This window comes from Artemia sp. Qi Xiang Cuo, chromosome 19 (genome assembly GCF_049724085.1).
Source record: "Artemia sp. Qi Xiang Cuo chromosome 19, ASM4972408v1, whole genome shotgun sequence".
Taxonomy (NCBI): Eukaryota; Metazoa; Arthropoda; class Branchiopoda; order Anostraca; family Artemiidae; genus Artemia; species Artemia sp. Qi Xiang Cuo.
This window is the reverse complement of record NC_142812.1, coordinates 38,220,196-38,240,643: the sequence shown is the minus strand read 5'-3', so window position 1 is coordinate 38,240,643 and position 20,448 is coordinate 38,220,196. Positions and strand designations below refer to the sequence as shown.

Genomic DNA, 20,448 nt, shown 5'->3' with positions numbered 1-20,448 from the left:
TCTTTTGTTACACAACTGCCTCGTTTACCCGTAAAAAGTCAATTATAGGAGAAAATCAACTGGACATTCCCGAGCCATGACCAAATAAGAGTCAGTAATCATGATATACAAGATAGTTTTCCGAATTGACCCCAACATGCATGTACGCTCTTCGTAATACTGGAAAGCCTTTGAAATCTGCGTAATCGATTTTTATGAAGAAATAGAAATTTAGCTCTGGTTAAAGAATAAAAATGACGAAAACCTAGGCTGGAATTATAAAAGGATTGGGTTTTGGGTTTGTCTTAATATTTGGGCCTTCTGATTATCAAAAAACTCAAGATATCATTATTGATGTTGCCAATATAGGCTATATAGCATTATAATTCTAATTTTGTTGAATCAAATACGAATTTCCTAAATTAATTATGCTCTGCGTGTTAATTACAGAACCAACTTCTCCCCAAGTTAGACTGCGGAAAGCGTTTATTTTAAACGCTTTAAGTGTCTACTATGCGTAAAAGCTAGAAAACAATATTTGAGAAAAATGCTTTGAATCTATGGACGAAACAAATTAAATCAAAAAATGGTGGTTTAGAGTTGAGAGAATCTACTGCTTGACTGACAATTGTTAATATCCGAAGTGGAAGCAGACAGTGTGTTTACTTCGCTTCCTTTAGAAGACCAAAAATACTTTTGCGATATTAGTAGAAACATATCATATTCTTCCGAGGAAGATTTGTTTCCCTTTTGCCTCCCCTGGGGGACAATTGCCGAACAATTGACCAAGCAATGGTGATTTGAAATTTTCCAAAGAACTATTGGTGCTTTAGTATTCTGTCTGTTGTTTTATTCTGTGTTCTTTTCTTTTTGTCTGTTGTTTTCGAGGATTGTCACCTCAGTATGCAAATGTACTATTAACGAAGCTTCCAATCAGAACAAATAAAATTATTTACTGATTATTCTATCTCATTTTGCTCGATGAAGAGCTGTTCATCCTGGGCGAGAGCTTGTGTAGCAAGGAAGCTCTATGAGCGGGACAAACCTTATCCTACTAATTCTCTTCCAAATGTGGAGGTCCCCTACAGAAGGCTATAGATTCCTGCAGAATTGATCCTGTATCAATTACTATAGCTAGCACTAATGTCTGTTATCTCAATGAACAACAGCATAAAAGTTTAAGTCCAGCTAAGGCATATTTACTTTTTTTTTTTTTTTTTTAGTTTGAATATCAGACATATATAAATAATAAACAGGTCTAAGGGGATGCAGTTACCTTTTCGAATTCAGGTTACCTAAAGATCGGGCTTTTCGTATTTGACATTCAACCGTAGCCTAATTACTGGATTCTGTTTCCAACAAAGTGCATTCCTGACCCCACCTCCCATCATCTCTAACGTGATTTTCCGTCTATTTCCATATTTCTCTGAAATTTTACCTGGAAATTATATTGCTTTTGTTGATTTGTCAAGGAAAATTGAGTGAACAGTAGTGTTTTTTTTATTAAAGAATAAAAAAAGCCTCCATGTTTAATTTAATTTATTGTTTGTAACAACTTCCTTTTTCTTCCTTGGCTTCAGCATGCATTGTCATCAGGTTAAACAAAAATCTAAATTTACCAGTTTTCATTTGTTTAAAAATGAAAAATTTTATGTCTAGCAACTTAGAAGTAGATAAAACACAAAATATTTATTTTACTATATTCAGTTAGCTTAGGCCTGCTGACAGACGCTGTTCAGCGTAGTAAGCAAGGTTGGTCTTCTCTATTCGGTGCCATCTACAGCTAGCACTTGCGTATTGGAAATGTCAATATCCCCATGCTTTAAATAAGGAAAGGCTATGAACTGCTTTGGTTTTCGCAGGACAATCTTCCAACAAGCCTGCTGTAGATCGAAGTTCAGTACACCCTTCACAGGTAGTTGATTTAGAATTATGAATAGTTGGTCGACCCTGCACAAGTAGGCAGCGATGTCTACCTCAAAAAGAAAGCATGTTCAGTCGCCATTAAAAGTTGTTTTTTTACTGACGAAGTCAAAGAATCTCAGGGCTCGTTGTCACGATATTTTTTTTTTCCAAACCTAACAATGGATTGGAGTGCTGCAACTTCGCTGGGATAGCTCTCGTGCCCACAAAGTTAACTGAATAAAGGCTATAAACGTACTCTTCTATTTTTCCATCTGTAGTCAAGACCACAGTTTATATAATTATATATACGGTGGTCAAGACGGACAAAATATACACCCAGGGAAAGAAGGTAGAGGAAGCGGTCCTGAAGGGGTCCTGTGGGAGCTTTTTAGGGGTAGTACAATGTCTGTGTTAATATTTTTGGGGTGTATAGTAGTGTGTGTTGAGGAATTGTGTCAATGGGAAGTTGAGTAGAAATCTCAACTGTAGCTTAATCTGAAAGGGTTACGACGTAAGTACATGAACAAAATATTTATCCAAAGACCCATAAAGATGTAATCTCGCGCTGGAGCAAGGTTCCATCGTGAATTTTTTTTTTTTCGTAGACCTAAGCGATGTAAATATTCTTTTCTTTTTTTAAGGTGCAAACGGCCGTCGGAATTTTGTCGAAATGAAAAGTCTTCTTGTGAAGGTGAAAAATCAGTTTGTGGTGGGTATGCGTTTAATTTATTTGTCTCTATTTGTTCTGTAGTGCACTCACTTGAAATGGATATGCTATAGGTCGCATAATTTTGATATTCTTACTACCCATTTTTAGCATTTTGCAATACCCTTACAGAAATGTACCAAACTACTTTAAAAATCTACCGTTCAGTTAAAACCCTCTATTTAATGTAATATCGATAGGCATTCTGCCTGTAACTGGAATGATGTAGTTACTTAGGTTATAAAAATGTTCTTAAAAATGTACTTTTCATAAATAAAAAAAAATCCCCCCTGAATTTGTTTCCACTTCAAAAGAGGCTCAATTCTTAGCTATTCAGAAGGCTGAGCTACATGCTCATAAATGCGGGAGAAAAATGCCCGAGAGAAACAGACGAAGTGCGTGAGAAAAAAGTTCGCATAATCGACTTATTTTGATGTGGATTACAAAGTAGGGTCTTTGACCCATAAAATGCCTTTGCTTAAATAGTTTGAACTTTTACTTAATGCAAAACACGTGCTTAAGATATTCTAGTGTCAATGATCGGTAAGACAAGAAAAAAATATGATGCTTTATCGAGGTAACTGTAAGAAGTTACATCATTCTTTCCCTATTTGGTAAGAGAAATGCGGTCATTGTACCATTAAGAAATCACAGAAAAAATCTTTTTGTAACGTCATATTATAGAGTTAGTGAAATCTGAAACTGGTTATGCGTAACGTTTTCAGTCAATGAATCAAAAATGATTGCCATGAACGATTAAAGCGCTAGAGTTCAAACAAGCAAGTCACTAAATTTTTATCTTTAAAGAGGAGACGAAAACACATTTTTAATTAAGCTTTTTTAAGTTACGGAACGAGATCGAATGGAATAAACGAGACTCAGACTTGACTGTGGGCTCTGTTTCGTCTGGCTAGGACTTTCAAGGATTAAGTGACCATTTGGAAAGTAAGCGGCACTATCCAATGTGCTAGATCCCCTATGCGTGGGGGCACAATAAGAAGCATGGACATAGAACGGGTTTTAGACCATTAAGGAAAGAAAGCAAGTCTAGAAAGAGTGTGGGGTAATTGTTAAACAAAGGGGCACATTAGACTCTTAAGGAAATGAAGTATGTCTAGGAAAAATATAGGTTAATTGTTAACCAAAAGGGCGCATTTGAAAGAATCCTAAAAAAAATCTTGGTACTTTTCCATTATATGAGCCTTTCTAAAAAGTCAAGTTTGGTTAATGCTAATGAAATAAAATAAAATAGGATGAATATATAATAGTTAACCTAACCTAACCTGGGCTATATAGTTGCACATTAGAGGGGTTGGGGGTACACTCAATTCCACTCTAACAACTGTTTTAGTACCGGTTCGATATCAGTCTCTCCCGTTTGACTGTATCATCTCCCGTTTGACTTCTTTAGCAGTATCTGTAAACCATATAATGGGAAAGTACCAAAATCTTCTTTATTATTTTACTGTATACACTAATCAATCAGAGTCGCAAAGGAAAGAGTCGCAAAATCGTGAAATATAGTGGAAATATACATAGTCACCAATATATTGAATCACTCCACCAGACGAATGGGGTAAATTGAAGTAGTGGGCTTCTAGGAACGACACAAGGCCGTATCCAGGGGGGGGGGTTACCCGGTTTGACCCCCCCCCCCCCCCGAAATTTTTGACTGAGTCGAAAATAAGTCGAAAATTAGTAAAACCTAGGTAAAAATCAGTAAAATTAGTCGAAAACTGAGTAAAAAATTAGTAAACCCTCCCCCCCCCCGAAAAAAAAATCCTGGATCCGCCCTTGGAACGACATAATCAATTATTTATGATTTCCTTAAAAAGTAGTTTTCGGGGTATTTCAGGGTACCTTTGAAATGTGCCCCTTTACTTCACTATTAACAAAAATAGACTTTGCCAGGGTTAAGCAACTTTGGCTGTTGCCCTTGACCAATATTTAAGAATAAGGTGGTCTCAGCCAAGCATCCCAATGCATAGGTGTTAGTTGGATGATCATAAATACTGTCGGGTTTTGTTTACTTAATAGATTAACAAATATTACCGTTGAGGACCTGCTTCAAATTTGTAGCCCTTTTGTAGTTGCCTGACCCAGACGTAGTATTAGATCCTGATCATAATATAAATTGCCGTGTGTGTAAATTGGACAGAACAAACATCGTGCTGCATATAATAAACTGTCCTGCATGATGTTGAATCATCACATTGGTTAACGATTTGATTCAATTCAAGGCCCAGTGTATGATTTCAGCCAACGGTTCCTAGGTGAATACTTTTTTATAAGAAATTTTGAGTGGCCGTCGCATCACTTTGGCACCCAATCGGGCTTTTGGCGCTCTTAATGTAGATTAGTTTATCAGGCCTTGCTTCCTTCGGGTGGCAGCCTGAGCCTTTGGCCTTCGTAAGTGGCACTCGGTTCATTCGGGCAGAAGCTTGGGCCTTCGTCTCTCGTGAAAGGATCACGTCATATATCGCAAATGAGTTGCTTTATTTTTGCGGATTTTTCCTTTACTTTGTTTACAGAAACTGATCGAATTGTTGGCAAAAATACTTACTTTGCAGACATTGCCTTGGCCTTAATAACTTTTTTACGCCTGGGAATTGGGTTTAAATCTCAGACTCAGTAAAGCCAGGACAGATAGTCTCTGCGAGAGGCAAGGGTAGCTTAACTTCTTCAGAGTGGCATAAAAATGATTTATTTCACTTATTGATTATAGTCCATCATCCATCCTAGGGCAGAACTAAGGTAGATAGGCATAAAATAAGGGTAATTCGATTAGTTTATCAGTTCTTTGAGCCATTTGGAGGCAATTGAAGATAAAAATGATTCAAAGATTTATGACCAACCATATCCACAGGACTTGCAGGCAATTTGGCGATTGAGGTTATTCATAATATATGAACCTCGTCTATTAGAGTTTTGCCAGTCCAAGCAGATAAGGAAATGGTTAATTAAAATATATCTGAAGTAATAATAAACGAAAATGAAGAACGAACTGTGCAGTTAGAATCCTTGCGACAATGACAATCGTCACAAATCAACATATAGGACATTTTTACCTTTCACTCATTGTCACTGACTGATGATTTCTGGGGAGCCAAAAACTTTGTAGTCTTTGATACTGCGATAATAGAGGCTATTCAGAATTAAGATATTTCAAGTTTTTCAGATGACCTCCGAGGAATCATTTTTCTGGAAGAAAGTGAAGTATGTAGTGGAATGTCAGGGAAGCCTTTCAAAACTTTAACTTTGGAAATGGTAAGTAAAGTAGAATTATGAAATATTGAATGTGAAATGTATGATATGTAATCTGAAATAGTAAGTGAGTCTTGGTTGGGTGTATGACCAGAAAATCACCAAATTTATCGGAATACTTAATGACAGTTTATTTATCAGTTCATTTGTATTCCCACATTTCCTGTCTAAAACGACAATACCTCACCAAACGATTTGTGATTGGTGAAGACATTTCTTAGTCTAGACCAAAAACTTAACGAGCAAAGAGAGAGAAAGGTAAAAACATAAAAAAAAAAAAAAATCAAAAATGATCTTAATGCATTGCTTGAATTGATAATATAAACTGGAAATGTGCAAACTCTTTGCATTTTTGATTCAACATTTGATTCTTCAACTTTATCAGCACTAATAGTAAAATATACGAGATTTTTATTGTTTGTATTTGTAAACATTAAAACAGCTTTTACATATATTTTCTTGGGATCTGTAACTGAACCTATAACCAATAAATTAAGCAAACAATGCATTTTTTTAATGCCTTTGTTATTAAAATTGTAAGAGGAAATGTTTTTGTGCTTGGTGACATGAGAGTACTTTTTCGCTGTAGTCTCTTACATTTGTCACAAATTTTACTGGTTTCCTTCGTTTCTTTTTATTTCATTCTTCGTAGAGCGTGCCCCTTCTCTCAAAGTGAATTCTGGCATACCACTACTACTACTACTAACAACTCGCCGCACCACCAAGCCGCCTGAGGTCAACACAACTACGCACGCTCGTCCTCCATCCCAACCTATTCAAAACCTCCCTTTTTACACCCTCCCAGGAAGTTCTCATTTCCTTTAAATCTTACTTTATGACGTACTCCAACCCCAGACGAGGACGATCCGCTCTCCGTTTAGCCCCAGACGGTTGGTCGAAAAGGACAACCTTCGGCAATCTGTCATCCTTCACCTGCACAACGTGCCCTAGCCATATCAATCTTTCTTTCGTTACAACCCTGCTAAACACCTGATTTAATACAAAATCAGCTGCTAGCTTCATTTCCTGCCTTAAACGCAGCAGTGTTATTCTCGTACATAGCACTAATCACTTTAATGTGTTTGTCTGGTATACCATACAAGGATAAGACCTTTGCTAAAGCTCTGCTAATGCCCAGCTGCTAATATTTGCTAACAGAATCAAACGCTTGCTCATAATCTATAAAATTGAGGACCAAAGGTGTTTGACAACTCAGGGACTTCTCGATTATTAAGCTAAGAGTGAAAACTTGGTCGACACATCCTCTACCCTTGCTGAAACCGCACTGTTCTTCTCTTATACCTCTGTGTACAGCATCTCTCAGTCTAAAAAGTATCATATTACTAAGTAATTTGCTACCTACAAAGAACAGACTAATACCTCGATAGTTACGACACTCACTCTTATCACCTTTCTTATACATGGCTTAATTATGGTTTTCCTAAAATTCTTAGGTACTTCCCCTTTTTCAAAAATCATATTTATAATCTTCAGTGACTTATTTTTAACCTCAGAGCCACCATATTTAAGAAACTTATTACCACACTATCAGCACCTGGAGGCATATCATTTTTTAATCCTTTTTGCTTATTTTACTTTTGCAACCACTTCTTCAGTTTTTTTTAGTGATCAGCGATCATTAGCTCCGAACGGATAATAATTAAGAACTTGAAGTTTTTGTTAGATATGGGAAACCTGAAACGGGGCAGAAAATCCTCCAGTTAAGTTTCTAAAATTTGCAATAGTTTTCAACAAAAAAATGAATACCGTTTTATCCCAGCTGCGGAAGTCAATTGTTTCGAATAATTTTATGTCAAACTTCTGCAGAACATTAAATTGTCTCTCTCAGAATTGGAGAATGAAATTCCGTATCTCTTAAAGATTTCTTCGAAATAATTCTAGAAAACTCGATCTTGAATGCCAAATTTGTGATTTGTTGGTTGTTTTCTTAAATTTTTAAGTTGACGTCTCTAGTATTTTAATCGAGTAACACTATGAAAAGTACACAAGCATAGGTACATGAAGTTTTTTTGTATAACAAATTGTTTCATGCACCTTTTGGATTTATTCATCCAATTTCCAAAGTTGTCATGACGCATATCATTTTTAGATATCCTAGAAGTGACTTTTTTTTTAACAGACTTAGGGTTTGTTTTACCAACGCAGATATATTACTATATTTATTTCAAAGTGCATGTAATTTACTACCTCCTTGGTTATGATGAATTTCCCTATCTAAAAAAAAGGAGACGAAAGCTATTTTGCCAGTTAACCAGTTAACTGCCAATCCTAAAACTGATTAAGCTTGGATGAAAGTGTAAGTAAACAAATAATCAAAACAAGTCTGCGCTTCTCAATTGTTCACACTATAATTATATGACTTAAATATATCCAAATGACAATATCCAACAACATTATCTATGTATTGTGAAATCACACTATATTGACCATTTGACAGAAGGAATTGGCTCAGGAGATAATATCAATCTGTGGACTTGTTTTGGAATTCTGCTTAGTTAAGCTATAATACTGAACCTCCGTTTTGGTGAAACTTTTAATTCTGTTCTAGAGGTTTGATAAACAGGCAAATGTTTGGAAATAGAAAAACGGTTACAGAAAAATATATTTCCCAATAGTCAATCCTACTCAAACCTTGGGCGTCCCAAGAGTCTCCATTAATCTCCCTTAACATATTAAGTTAGATAAATAAATACATAGAGATGAATATTAGGCTTTATATTAATGAAAACCCGTTTCAAATGACAAACCATAAAACTAAAAAGCCACTTTTTTTAAACTAGCTTTTTTAGCCGTCTTTGTGAAAGTTCTATAAAGAAAATGGCAACCTGCTGTGCATTATGTTGCTTTTATGCAGCCACTACGCGGTCAGCTTGTCCATGAATCAGGTGAAGACATATGCTGTAAATTAAAAATAAATTCAAGCTACGGGTATTTTTTCATATATCGATCTCAAAACCTGGACACCCTTGTTGTCCAGATTGTATCATTTTGAATTTAAATTTTGGAAAGTTTTTAAATTTTTTAACATAAAATTCAGCCAAACCGTTGTCTTTTTAAAATTACAATCGCCCGCACGCATACTTTTTTCCCTATTTTACAGCTTCTTTCTTAAGAAAAAGCAATTGTATTCTTTTTTGTTTACTTGACAATACATTATTCTCTGTTTTAGAGCTAGAGGTAGTACTTATACAGAAAAATGGTATCTGTTTCTTGTTTAAAATGTTCGCTGCAAATAAAGTGCTTTTTGAGTACTTGCTTTTTTTCAGTTAATAACTTTTTTTCAGTGTACTCTGATGTGTCTCAAAAATGAGTTTTGCCAAATGTTTGTTTATGATGAAGCATCAGAGGAGTGCTTCCTAGCTGAAAGTACATCTAAGAACAGCACTCACAGTGGAGGATCTTGTTATAGAATAACAGGAAATGACGGCTGTAAGTGTAAAATTTGGCTTCACTTTTTCTCAACAACTGAGATACTTCAATTCCTAAAAACTATGTATAGGTTATCAAGGTCAAAAGTTAGGGAGTAGTCTTATACTTTTTCTCCGGTACTCATTATTTGAAACCATAAGTCTTAGTTTGAAGTCCATCATTTTTGGTAGCAGCCTCTTATAAGCCTACTTTTAGCTTTATCACATGACTAAAATCTATTAAAATCAAAGAATTAAAGATGGCTCTTAGAGAGTTTGTAGTTTCCTCTTTCTTAGGCTTGTTGTCCATTCACATTAATGATGAATAGTTAGCTGTAATTATTTTTGTTCCAAGACGACGGATTACACAAAATTATAAGCAATCTGTATTACCGTAAGTGTAGAACAGACTACAGTGTTAGGCTTCGACCCAATGTGTTATGAGCATTTTAAAGACTAAATATTTTGTTATCAGCCGTTTTAGAGTGAAGTTAGTTTTCAGCATAATTGAGCCCTGGAGCAGACCTTGAGTAGGCTCACAGACCAATAGCCGAATGAGAAAATCGTTCAAATTCTATTTCCAGAAATTCTACCGCCATCCACTGTTTAATGGCAAAAACAGAATGGTAATAATAGGCTGGAGTATTAAGTTAGTGCAGCAAACTATATACTCTTAAGCTGGTACAGCACAAGAAGCACATTAAATGCGCCCTTATTTCCAAAATTTAACACACAACGTTTCTTTGTCTGTTATATTCACCCCACTGACCCCAAGAGGTGCTCAAATCATCTATTTTCAATCGAGCAAGCTTATTATTTATCTATGGAGTAAGCTTATTGTTCGACGTTTAAGGGGCAACAAATTGTTAATCCACCTAGCCCGAACAGTTTTCTTTAGCTTGCAATTTATAAATAATCCTCGCAAAATTCACAAGATAATTGAGGACACCTGGAAGAACATTAAATGCTAAGAAACGTGTTCTTTGGCATCAAGAAAAGAAACGACAACTAGTCATAACGCGTTTTATCCACTTGGGATAATGGCTCTTCCGACGGTATTTTCACAGATTTGTCATCTCGGGCAACGAATTTTGCATTTTTGTGAAAATTTCACCCAATTCACTCTTCAAGGGCTCCAAGAAGGACACTAGGCCCTGAGTTGCTGTTTAAAAGACAACTGTATGCTCTTCTACATTCCTTATGCGCTTTTTTTCTTCCTGGTGACCACTGGAAAGCTGTCATGCATTGGAATATTCCTTCAGTATTTTTAAGACAATTATACGGTTTCTGGAGTTTTGTAGTTTTAAAACGTTACATATTTTCAGAATCCATGTGATTTATTTCATTTTGTATGTTTGTTGCACGAGTTAACTGTCTTGGCTGTTTCTTGACTATCTCTTTGTTACTTTGAATAATGGCTCTGCTCCTAACCTTTCTCAGCTAGTCTGTATTTGCTTATTAATCATCTCCAAAAAGGATTATTGTACTTTTTTGTGACTTTTCACGATTTCATCAAGTTCTAAATTCTTCAATTTCATCTCTAATTGCTATTAGAACTTTCCTAGAATATTTGCCTTGGTTTCTATCAGCATTATAATTACCCTGTTAGTAGTTATCCTTTCTAAATGTCAGTTTTACGTTAAATATACATACTATTCGTTGCGTACCATACATTCGTTGCATAAACAAATAAGTAGAACAACAGGGAAATTGCAGCTGCAATCCCATATATTCGTCGATTCGGGGGTTACTTCTTAGGGAGTGAGGGAGATTAGTGGTCTCTAAATATGAAAATTGAAAAAAATAAAAACCAAAACATTCGGTAGTGTGACGTCAGGATTTTATGTGTGTGAGAGCTAAAGGCTTTAGCTTCTGAATATAAATCAAGCCGAGTAATGTCACAAAATCCCGACGAATCCATTTCCCATTATGTTTTTTTTCCAATGGTTGTGTATTCTTTCCTGCGAAGTGGCGTAGCCTGCACAATATAATTGGTTAATATGGATATTAATCTTAATGCTTACTTTAATTAAGCTGATTCCCCTGATGCTTCATGAAAATAGGTTTAGTGATGTATCATTACGTCTATGCAATGCAGCAGGGGAAAGAAAAGCCTTGGAAAAACTACTATCCTTTATAGTATACACGGGAAAAGGCGTTCGACTTTTTTTTTTAGCTGCAACACTGCAAAGAGCAAACCCCTTTGTTGAAGCTATCACTCTTTACTAGACCTATCTACAGAAAAGGAAGGGGCACATAATTGATATACAGTCTGAGATATGATTTTATCGGATTCTCAAAGGAGGGGCGGTGAAAAAGTTCAGCAAAGGGCTTTGGACCATGCTGATAAAATATGATTACGATGTTTCAGTGCCATTCTAACGTCGCTGCAAAGAAGTGGAGAAAGAGGACAGATCAGTGCTACCCAAGCTAAAATATGATTTTCTTCATTTTTTTAGATGAAAAACCCAAAACCTCCGGTCAAGGGTTTTAGACCATGGTGGTCCCAATGGACAACTATTTATTTCGATCCAACTCAATTTTGAGTTATTAAGCTGTTTTTTCTTTTTTTGAAATGTCCATGAATCAGTGGCAAATGGTGATTAATTTACTTTAAAAATTTATTTACAAACATGTTTTTAATTTTTGGTTACTATGGACTGTGGTTCACTATTTACTATTATAATAAAAAATATGTACTATGCTTTCTTGACATGCGAGTAAGATGTATAACTAAAAAAAATTACATTTTTGCGCCAGTCAGAGATTTATTCGTGCAAATGGATGGAAGACTCTCATAGATTGAAGCTGCTAAATTGGCAACTTATATCAATTCACATGGCCTTCATAGGTAAGGCTTTCATAATTGGTTAACTATATCAATCTTTGTAAAAACAGGTTGAATTTTATGCTTTGTTTTTGTATTTTATTTACGCTTCCTGTCTAGCTTGTTGCTCTGTTCCCAAGGTTCTCCTAACTGTTTTTGCGTTAAAAGTTCACAACTATAACTGCAGGGAAAATCAAAATCTTACTTCAATTGCTTAATTCTTTTTTCCATCTTTATTCTTTTTATGTTTATTATATATATATACCTTGAAATCGGAAGGAAAATAAATATTACTGAGTCAAATAAAATCGGGATAGTAGAACATTGAAAGATGGTATAAGTTTTACGATTCATATAATTAAATTACACATGTTTTATGAGCTAAGGACTTATATTTCGATGATTTTTAATTTAGTTTCATAAAACTAGAATTCGAAAATAACAAATTATCTGCCATCTAGCATTGTTCCTCAGTGGGCTACTAAAAGGGTATAGTAATAGCTGAGAACTGTCAGAGAATTGTCATTGTAGTTGAGTGAACATCCTTAGTTGGACAATATTGCAAAAATAGTACTAAAAGCACCCTTTCGCCTTTTTTGTACTGTTTTTTCCCGTTTTTTTGGGCAATGTTCTTGGGTTAAACGCCTCTGAAAACTGTTCTTGGATATTAGTCTGCACCGTCGTTTTGCATTCGTCTGTCCACCAAATTTGTTGAACATTTTTGAAGGGAGGGGTACTATTTTATTATTATTATTATTATTTATTTATTACCCGTCAAAAAAAGGTACAAAAGACGGAGTATCAGTAAAAAAAGAAAAAAAAAGTCCAGCCAGAATTAAACGGTTGAAACGGATTTTAGATGAAACTACTCTACTGTAAGCAAAAGCCAGGCGTTTACGGAGATGATCAATAAGAAGGGAACGGGTAGTTTTGAGATCCTTTCCAATTGGTAAGCCAAGGTAAATAATTTTCAGGACAGGGGCTACAGACAGTTCTCCCAGCCTCACAGACGAGACCTCTTCTTGGGGCCAGTTGAACAGAAGAATATCCGACTTCTGCGGGTTAAATTCAAGGCCAATACGACTGTAATTTGATTGTAGTGTGGAGAAGGTGGTCTCTGTACCTGCGACTGTGCGGCTGTGGTTCAGAATGTCATCAGCGTAAGCTATCATTGTAACGTCTATGCCACGAACTATTCATGTTGTCTCAATAGTAGACTGTGGTTCAATAATACAATTATTAAAGGCACAAGGTGATGTGACCGATCCTTGTCGAGCACCCTTTTTTACTGGGACAACAGGATTCCCTCTGTAGGACAGCATCACATCTGGCGTATATTCAGTCAGGGCTCGACCATGGCCAGGAAGTAGGAGTTCAGGCTGTAGGTGGTCGTACATGTCTTTAATGGGTAGTAGAATGTCCTTCTGTACACCTCTCTTTCCCATATCCAGAATGAGTTGGTCATGGAGAAGTGAGTCGTAGGCACGGCGGACGTCATGTAGACCTATAACAATGGACTCCTGTGATTCATCAGAGTCAATCAAGACTGAAGCCAAAGCAGAAATGGCATGCCCGCAACCAAGACCCTTCTGGAACCCAAACTGGGAAAAGGAAGTCCAGCATTTTTCCTGGATTTCATCAATGACCAAAACTTCGAAGACTTTGCAAAGCGTTGGTGCCACTGTGATCGGTCTAAACGAAGCACATTCCGAAGTACTTTTTCCTTTCTTGAGGACTGGCCTAAGTGACCCAGTACTGAATGCCGCTGGTACGAGTCCAGTGGTGAAGATCATCTGAAAGAGAATAGATTGGTGTCCCATGAAAGTTGCGCTGCACTGACTAAGGTAAAGTGTGGGTACGAGGTCAATTCTAGCCGAATTCTTCCCTTCCAGCCATCGGATTATAGATGCCCCTTGAGAGGGTGTAACTAGTAAATTGGTATCTGGATTCATCACAGTATGTGCGGAATCTTTTAATTAGCAGAAATGCATAGATCCGTTTTATATGTTGCAAACACATTATCGTAAATTTTTATCCATGTTAAAGATGGGATATCTGACTTAGAATAAGCTGCATCCTTGTTATCAAACATTTTCCATAACATATTAGTATCTTTAATTGCTTTTTCAGGAAGCTCAGATTTCAATTGCGCGCGATGACGAGCAATTTCCTTCCCAAACCTTTGCTTACATGCAACTCTATTTTCTTTAACTACCTGGGCGTGGTCTACCATAGTCTTTCCATATCCCGTACCAGAAAGTAGCTCGGTCGCAAGCTAATTGTAACAAAGGGTTAGAATACCATCACTTTTCTTGAGTTCCTTGTCTGGCACGAGACTTCGGCACTCCCTGAGATTCGACAAACAGAAGAGCATGTGTCAGTTGGACGTAATAAATATTAAGACGTAGCCGTGCATCTCTTTCATCATGATGAGAGAATTTCATAAGTAGGTCAAACGGTACGCGAATTTTTGACAGAACAAGATCACAAGAATCTTGAAACGTTTCTTTATCAATTTTACGCCAAACCGAAGCCTCATGCCACCTCTGAGTCAGTACCGACGAATTATTCGCAGCGGAAAATGAGGTAGGCCTACTGATAATACACTAAACTGGGAAATGATCCGAAGGGAAATTATTCGGAAGGACAAGAAACCTCACTTACTGGCAAAGAACTAGAACTAACAATATGGTCTAGATTGGACGTAGAGCCAGATTGGTCGATATACGAAAAGTCCTGGTTTTTCTAGTGAATAGTAAAGCTGTTCTCAAGTATACCTATTAGATTGCAGAAACGACTATTTTTGGCACTAACATCTGCATGAAAATTAGAGTTGAAATCACCCACTATTATACACCCAAGGGGCTCGTGCTTGGGTTTCTTAAGGCAGCAGACTAGTTTGGCAGCACTTGTAGCAAAAGTACTATCAGATTTGTCGTCACGGTAATCAGTTGGAAGGTACACAATAATAACTAGCAGGTTATCTAGTCTAGTTGCAAGAAAATTGTCAATTTTATCGTATACTTCGCACGCGAGACGATTGCTAACCAACGTGGCAATATCACCAGACGGACGACCCCGCGGAGATGAACGTTTTACAGGCACGGAGAACACAAAATAGGACGGCCAGAGATTTAGTAGGTTTATGCCAGCTTCTGTGATGAAATGTTCTTGCAGGCATATCACATTATACTTATTCACAAACTGGTCAACCACAAGAGACCGCTCAGAAAAATTTCCGTTTATATTCCAAGAAAGTAATAAAATGTTAGAGATTTCGTTAATCATCATGTTAATGAGTTGCCTTTTGCTGGTTTTCCGGACACTTCACGCTATAGCAAGTAAGACCCGCTTTCTTGCAGGAAACGCAAAACATAGCACGAGTACACTTTTCTGTATCGTTCTTTTTAGAGACGTGGTCAGACGAGCCACATCTTAAGCAGAGAGGGCTATTGGTGCACTCGGTAGCAAGGTGACCTTGGCTGGGGCATGAGTAGCAACGACGGGGTAAGAAACGGAATTCTTCCATTGGTAGTTTTTCGTAATAGAACTCCACAGAGTCCTTAAGAAATTTATCCAAATCCGATCAACAGCTGAACAATAGTTTGAACATACGGGAACTGCCAAGCTGTTCAGACTTCGTAGCTCTGGAGATCAGTCCAGTTAGCTGATCCGCTGATACGTCAGAGGGGACTCGTTTTACTACAACAATATAGCTACGGCTCTTTATGGCAGCAGAAATCTGCGGCTGGCTGATCTTGATTGACTCAACAATGATTTCAGCTGTGTTTTTGAACGAACCACTAGTTTCTCGTCAGATTTGACTTTCCGTAATTCAGATATGTCACTAGTATCCGCACATACCGAATATACGAATCTCTTCCTAGCACTCGGAGCCTTTTTATCACAGAGCCTTTTCTTAGTAGTTGTACATATTTTTCGCGTAACACTTTTTATTAGGAATATACTTTGCTGGAAAATGCACCACCAACCCGAAAAATCAGCTGCAGAAATTCTTAAGCTGCATGCACTTACTAACAAAGCAAGAAAGAGCCTATGGAATTCATGGTTGACTATTTGACGTGCTTGCTGACTTTCTTCGTCAACGATTGTTGCAAGTTGTCCTCGATGGCTTCATATCAAAAGAACACCCAGTTTTATCAGTAATACCACAAGAAAGTATTCTTGGGCCGGCTCTTTTCTTGGTGTTCATAAACTACCTAGGGGACAACCTTGTGAAAAAACCTCACCATTTTGCGGATGACACAACAACAAAAACATCAATCACAAAAGACGAAGATCCCAGTGAACCCCACAAGCAGCTTTAGGCTGACCTGGAGAAAATTGAGCCGTGGGAGATGTATGGCTTGTAAGTTTTAACACATCGAAAGCGAAAGAGTTCCTAATTTCTAAGGCGCGTATTATGAGGGCGCGAATTGATGCACTGCGCCTACTTGGAGTTAATTTCTCTTCGGATCTCTCATGGACTGAACATCTCAGTAAAATTAGATCCTCTTACAACAATAAGATAGGAGTTATCCTAAGATGCAAAAGTATTATTCCTAATGAGTCTATTCTGCCACTATTCACTTTGTGCGTCAGACTTGTCATGGAATATGCATGTCCTCTCTTCACTGGTTCACAAAAATGCCACATCGCTCCACTCCAACATATTCAAAATAGAGCAGTGCGTGCAGCAACCTCTGGCAACACGAAAGCTAAAACCCGCAGCTGATCCAGGAACGTTTCGATGTGGCGTCCATGTCGGTATAAGTACTTGTATAACCCTCCATCAGAGGAGCTATCGAAGCTCATTCCTGATAAAGCAAAGCCCTTGCAATCAACTCACCGAAGTACAGCTCGTCAGGACTACCTTGAGCAGGGTACTCCCCGCCAAGAATATATGAAAACAAGTTTCGCCCGGCGATCGGTTGCCACGTGGAATAGATTGCCGGCAGAGGTAATCCCAAAAAATCCTTCCCTTGACGCGTTCAAGAGAAGATATAACAAGTACCTCAGTGTTAGAAAATGAGGTAAATACCATGTCTAGCGGCAAATCATTATTAGTGATGGAGCCGTGAAGCCTGTAATAAAAAATTGTAATATATTTGATTAGAAGTCAATCTCTAAAAACAATTTCTGAGGGGGGGGGGGAGGGGTCAACGGCATTTCTAAATTGCATCCTTTTCTAGATTGATCAGAAAGACGAGATATACACAAATTTTTTATTCTGCTGGCCCCAGTTTCTTTTTACAGTAATTTTTAATAGTTCAATTGAGTTATTCCATGATTTTCAAACCAATAGACGATAAGATGTTTGCGGACAATAGTTTCAGATGCAGAGAGACGTAAAAATGAGACGTAATTAGCCTATGAATTTAGCCCATTTTGAATTTAGTCCAACCGTATTTTTTGTGAAAAAAAAATTAAGGGAATGAGGAGGTAAAAGAAACATCAGTCCATCAAGATATCTTTATATTGTAACTCAACAGCATGCTGAATAGCTGAACCGAGGAGAAGGTATAGTGATTGAAAAAGTAGGGTTAGAGCTTCATTTTAAATATACAACAACATGCTGTCCAGTACTTTTCAACCGAAACCAATATTAACCGTTGATTGAGAATTATCAGTATTGAAGTAAAACGTTACCAAGATATAAAAAAGGGAGGAGAAGGCCGAATAAATTGGAAAACAGATGGAATGACAGATTAATGAAATATCAGAACAAAACTAATCAGAACAGGACAGGAAAACCAGGGGGCAAGCTGTCCCGTATTACGCAATATTCCAAAATTACTTGCCCGTCATATGGTTTTTGGGTATGTAGTCTCTACGAAGTACACAAATGTTCTTTACGCCACTTCTTATCAAATTTTTCTTTTAGTAAAGGGACGAAAAAGGAGACAACTATTTTCGAACCCGCTAATGGGATTGGCGAACCTTTTTGTCAATCTATTTAGTGGTGTAAACCTTGGAAGTATGTCCAGTAGCACAAGAACACGCAACCAAGGTGGAAGATCAATACAGTTCCAACAAGTAAGTTCTTATCATCGCTTTTGTATAACTGTCTTTTTGCCAAGTGTACTAATTGATTTTTAGTTTGCTTAGCGCTGTATGGTTTTTCAAGTCCAATGCTTGTAGGGGGGGGGGGTCCCAATATTTTAGTCATCAGGATGTTTACCAGAAGAAATTGTAAATGCAACCATAATTGACGAGAGGGAACAAATAACGTCTTAGCTTTGCTTTTTGTTTTTCAAGGACAAATCTGACATCAGAAGGGGAGGGGGTGACTGTTGAATTTCAACCGAACTTTTCAACAGGATTAGAAAGTAATGTGCTAGTTAGCTTATGCCTTTTCAGAATTCCGGAAGGGCTACATTCTTGTCAGCCTCATCCATAAAATGGGGCAATTAGATTTCAAATAAGTTTAGTTTCAAATTTGCAGCTTAAACTATTGAACCTTCTAAAACGTTGAATCTTCATAGTGTTTGAACCTAATATGATAAAATTCAACGATAGATTCTTGGAGTTGCCGAAGCACCGTGGCACGGTGGCCTGAGTACACTGAGTTACCTTCTCAGTGAGTGCCACCCCCAGGAAGCTCAGGCGCGTCCCCAGCTGACGGATAGGGGAAAGTCCTCCAGATATCGGGGATTCCTTCGAATAACCAATAAAAAGGCGCGGACCAAGGGAGGACCCTGTTCCTGGGGATCCTTAAACATAACTGGTACCCCTAACTTTGGGACCAAACACAGTTAAGGAGGAACTAAGGCCCCTTTATGGTTCTGTGCTGGGCCCACCGGCACGTGGACAAGTCCCGACAGAGTCAAACCCTAGTCCCAGCTATGGGTAAATAGTCAGCGAGCAGAAAGACAGAGAGGAGTGGCTTGCCGCTGTCCTAAAATAGCCATCAAACCCTCTTGATGACGAATCCCATTGAGGATGATAGCACTTTACCAGAAGAAACCCATATTCTGACCCAGAAAACCCTGTTCTACCTGGGGACTTTGAATGTGCGAACTTTGGCAAAGACTGGGAAACTAGAGCTAATTGTCAAAGAGCTCGAGAGGTACAGATGGTACGTTATTGACCTCTCGGAAACTCACTTACCTGGTTCAGAAGAACAACGATGCGGTGACATCATACTTTCGTACTCTGGTAGATCTGATGGCAAACACCGTCAAGGCGTTGGATTTCTCCTAACACGCAAAGCGAAGCGCGCGCTCATAGCCACAAAGTTAGTCTCAGAGCCCCTTATGATGATTCGGCTGCGAGCGAAAGTACAAAACATCACCGTCAACCAAGCGTACGCCCCCGATTCCTCAACACCTGTTGAAGAAGTTGACATCTTCTATCAACAACTTCAGTCTCTAATTGATGAAGTCCCAAAGAAAGATCTCCTCGTAGTAATGGGTGACTTCAATGCTATCGCCGGAGAAGCTACACAACCTGACAGTGATGTCTTAGGCAGATTCGGTCTTGGGAGGCGAAACACACGTGGCGAACGTCTACTTGAGTTCTGCAGGGATAATGATCTCTTTATTACGAACTTAATGTTCAAACATAGAAAGAGAAGAAAGGCACCTCGGTTATCACCAGATGGAAAGACGACAAATCTGATCGATTTTGTCCTCATCTCAAAATGGTGGAAGTCATCTGTCACAAATACCACCGCCTTGCCTGGCGGGGATTTCGATTCGGATCATGTACTTGTAATGAGCACATTGACAAAAATCTTCCTGTAAAGAAAAATAAGGTCCCAAGATTCCGCACCGATAAAATAAAAGAACCCACCATACGCACCACTTTCATGCAGTCATTAGAAGAAAGTCTTGGTCCTGCACTTCAGGCACTCCCGTCAACCATAACACCTGACATCTTAGATGCCCTAGTTGAAAAACTGAACACAGCGCTCATAGATACAGCTAACGAAATCTTAGGCCACAAACCTAAAACAGAGAAGCCCTGGATCACAGATGAGATCCTAGATCTTTGTGACCAAAAGCGACAGGTTTGCAACAAGCAGGACCGAGAAAGTAGGGACATGTATATGCGGGTACAGAGGACGGTAAACAAAAAGATTCGGACAGCCCTCAGAGATTACATACGGAAGAAGTGCGAGTCCTGCGAAAAGGATTTCAAATCAGGAAACAGCCACAGAATGTCCAAAACAGTCAAAGAACTCTCCACGAAAAAGCCTACCATTGCCGCTAGTGTCCTGGATAAGGGCGGTAAGCTCCTCAGTGGCAGCCTGGCTATTAAAGACAGATGGAAAAGTCACTTCGAAGAGAGACTGAAACCGCTTCTTACCTGCAACCCTACTGAGCTCAGGATTCCCT

At 38.0% G+C, this 20,448-nt stretch overlaps 1 protein-coding gene across 4 annotated transcripts in view; it reads left to right on the top strand.

Moving 5' to 3' along the window:
* LOC148940812 (serine protease 1-like) overlaps positions 1-20,448 on the top strand; it is a 119,385-nt gene that overhangs the window by 8,557 nt on the left and 90,380 nt on the right. For all 4 annotated transcript variants that reach the window (XM_089105552.1, XM_089105550.1, XM_089105553.1 and 1 more), the window contains exons 3-6: positions 2,526-2,593; positions 5,769-5,857; positions 9,160-9,304; positions 17,994-18,145. In XM_089105552.1, coding sequence (XP_088961678.1) covers positions 2,526-2,593; positions 5,769-5,857; positions 9,160-9,304; positions 17,994-18,145 — 454 coding nt within the window. The remainder of the gene's footprint in view (positions 1-2,525; positions 2,594-5,768; positions 5,858-9,159; positions 9,305-17,993; positions 18,146-20,448) is intronic.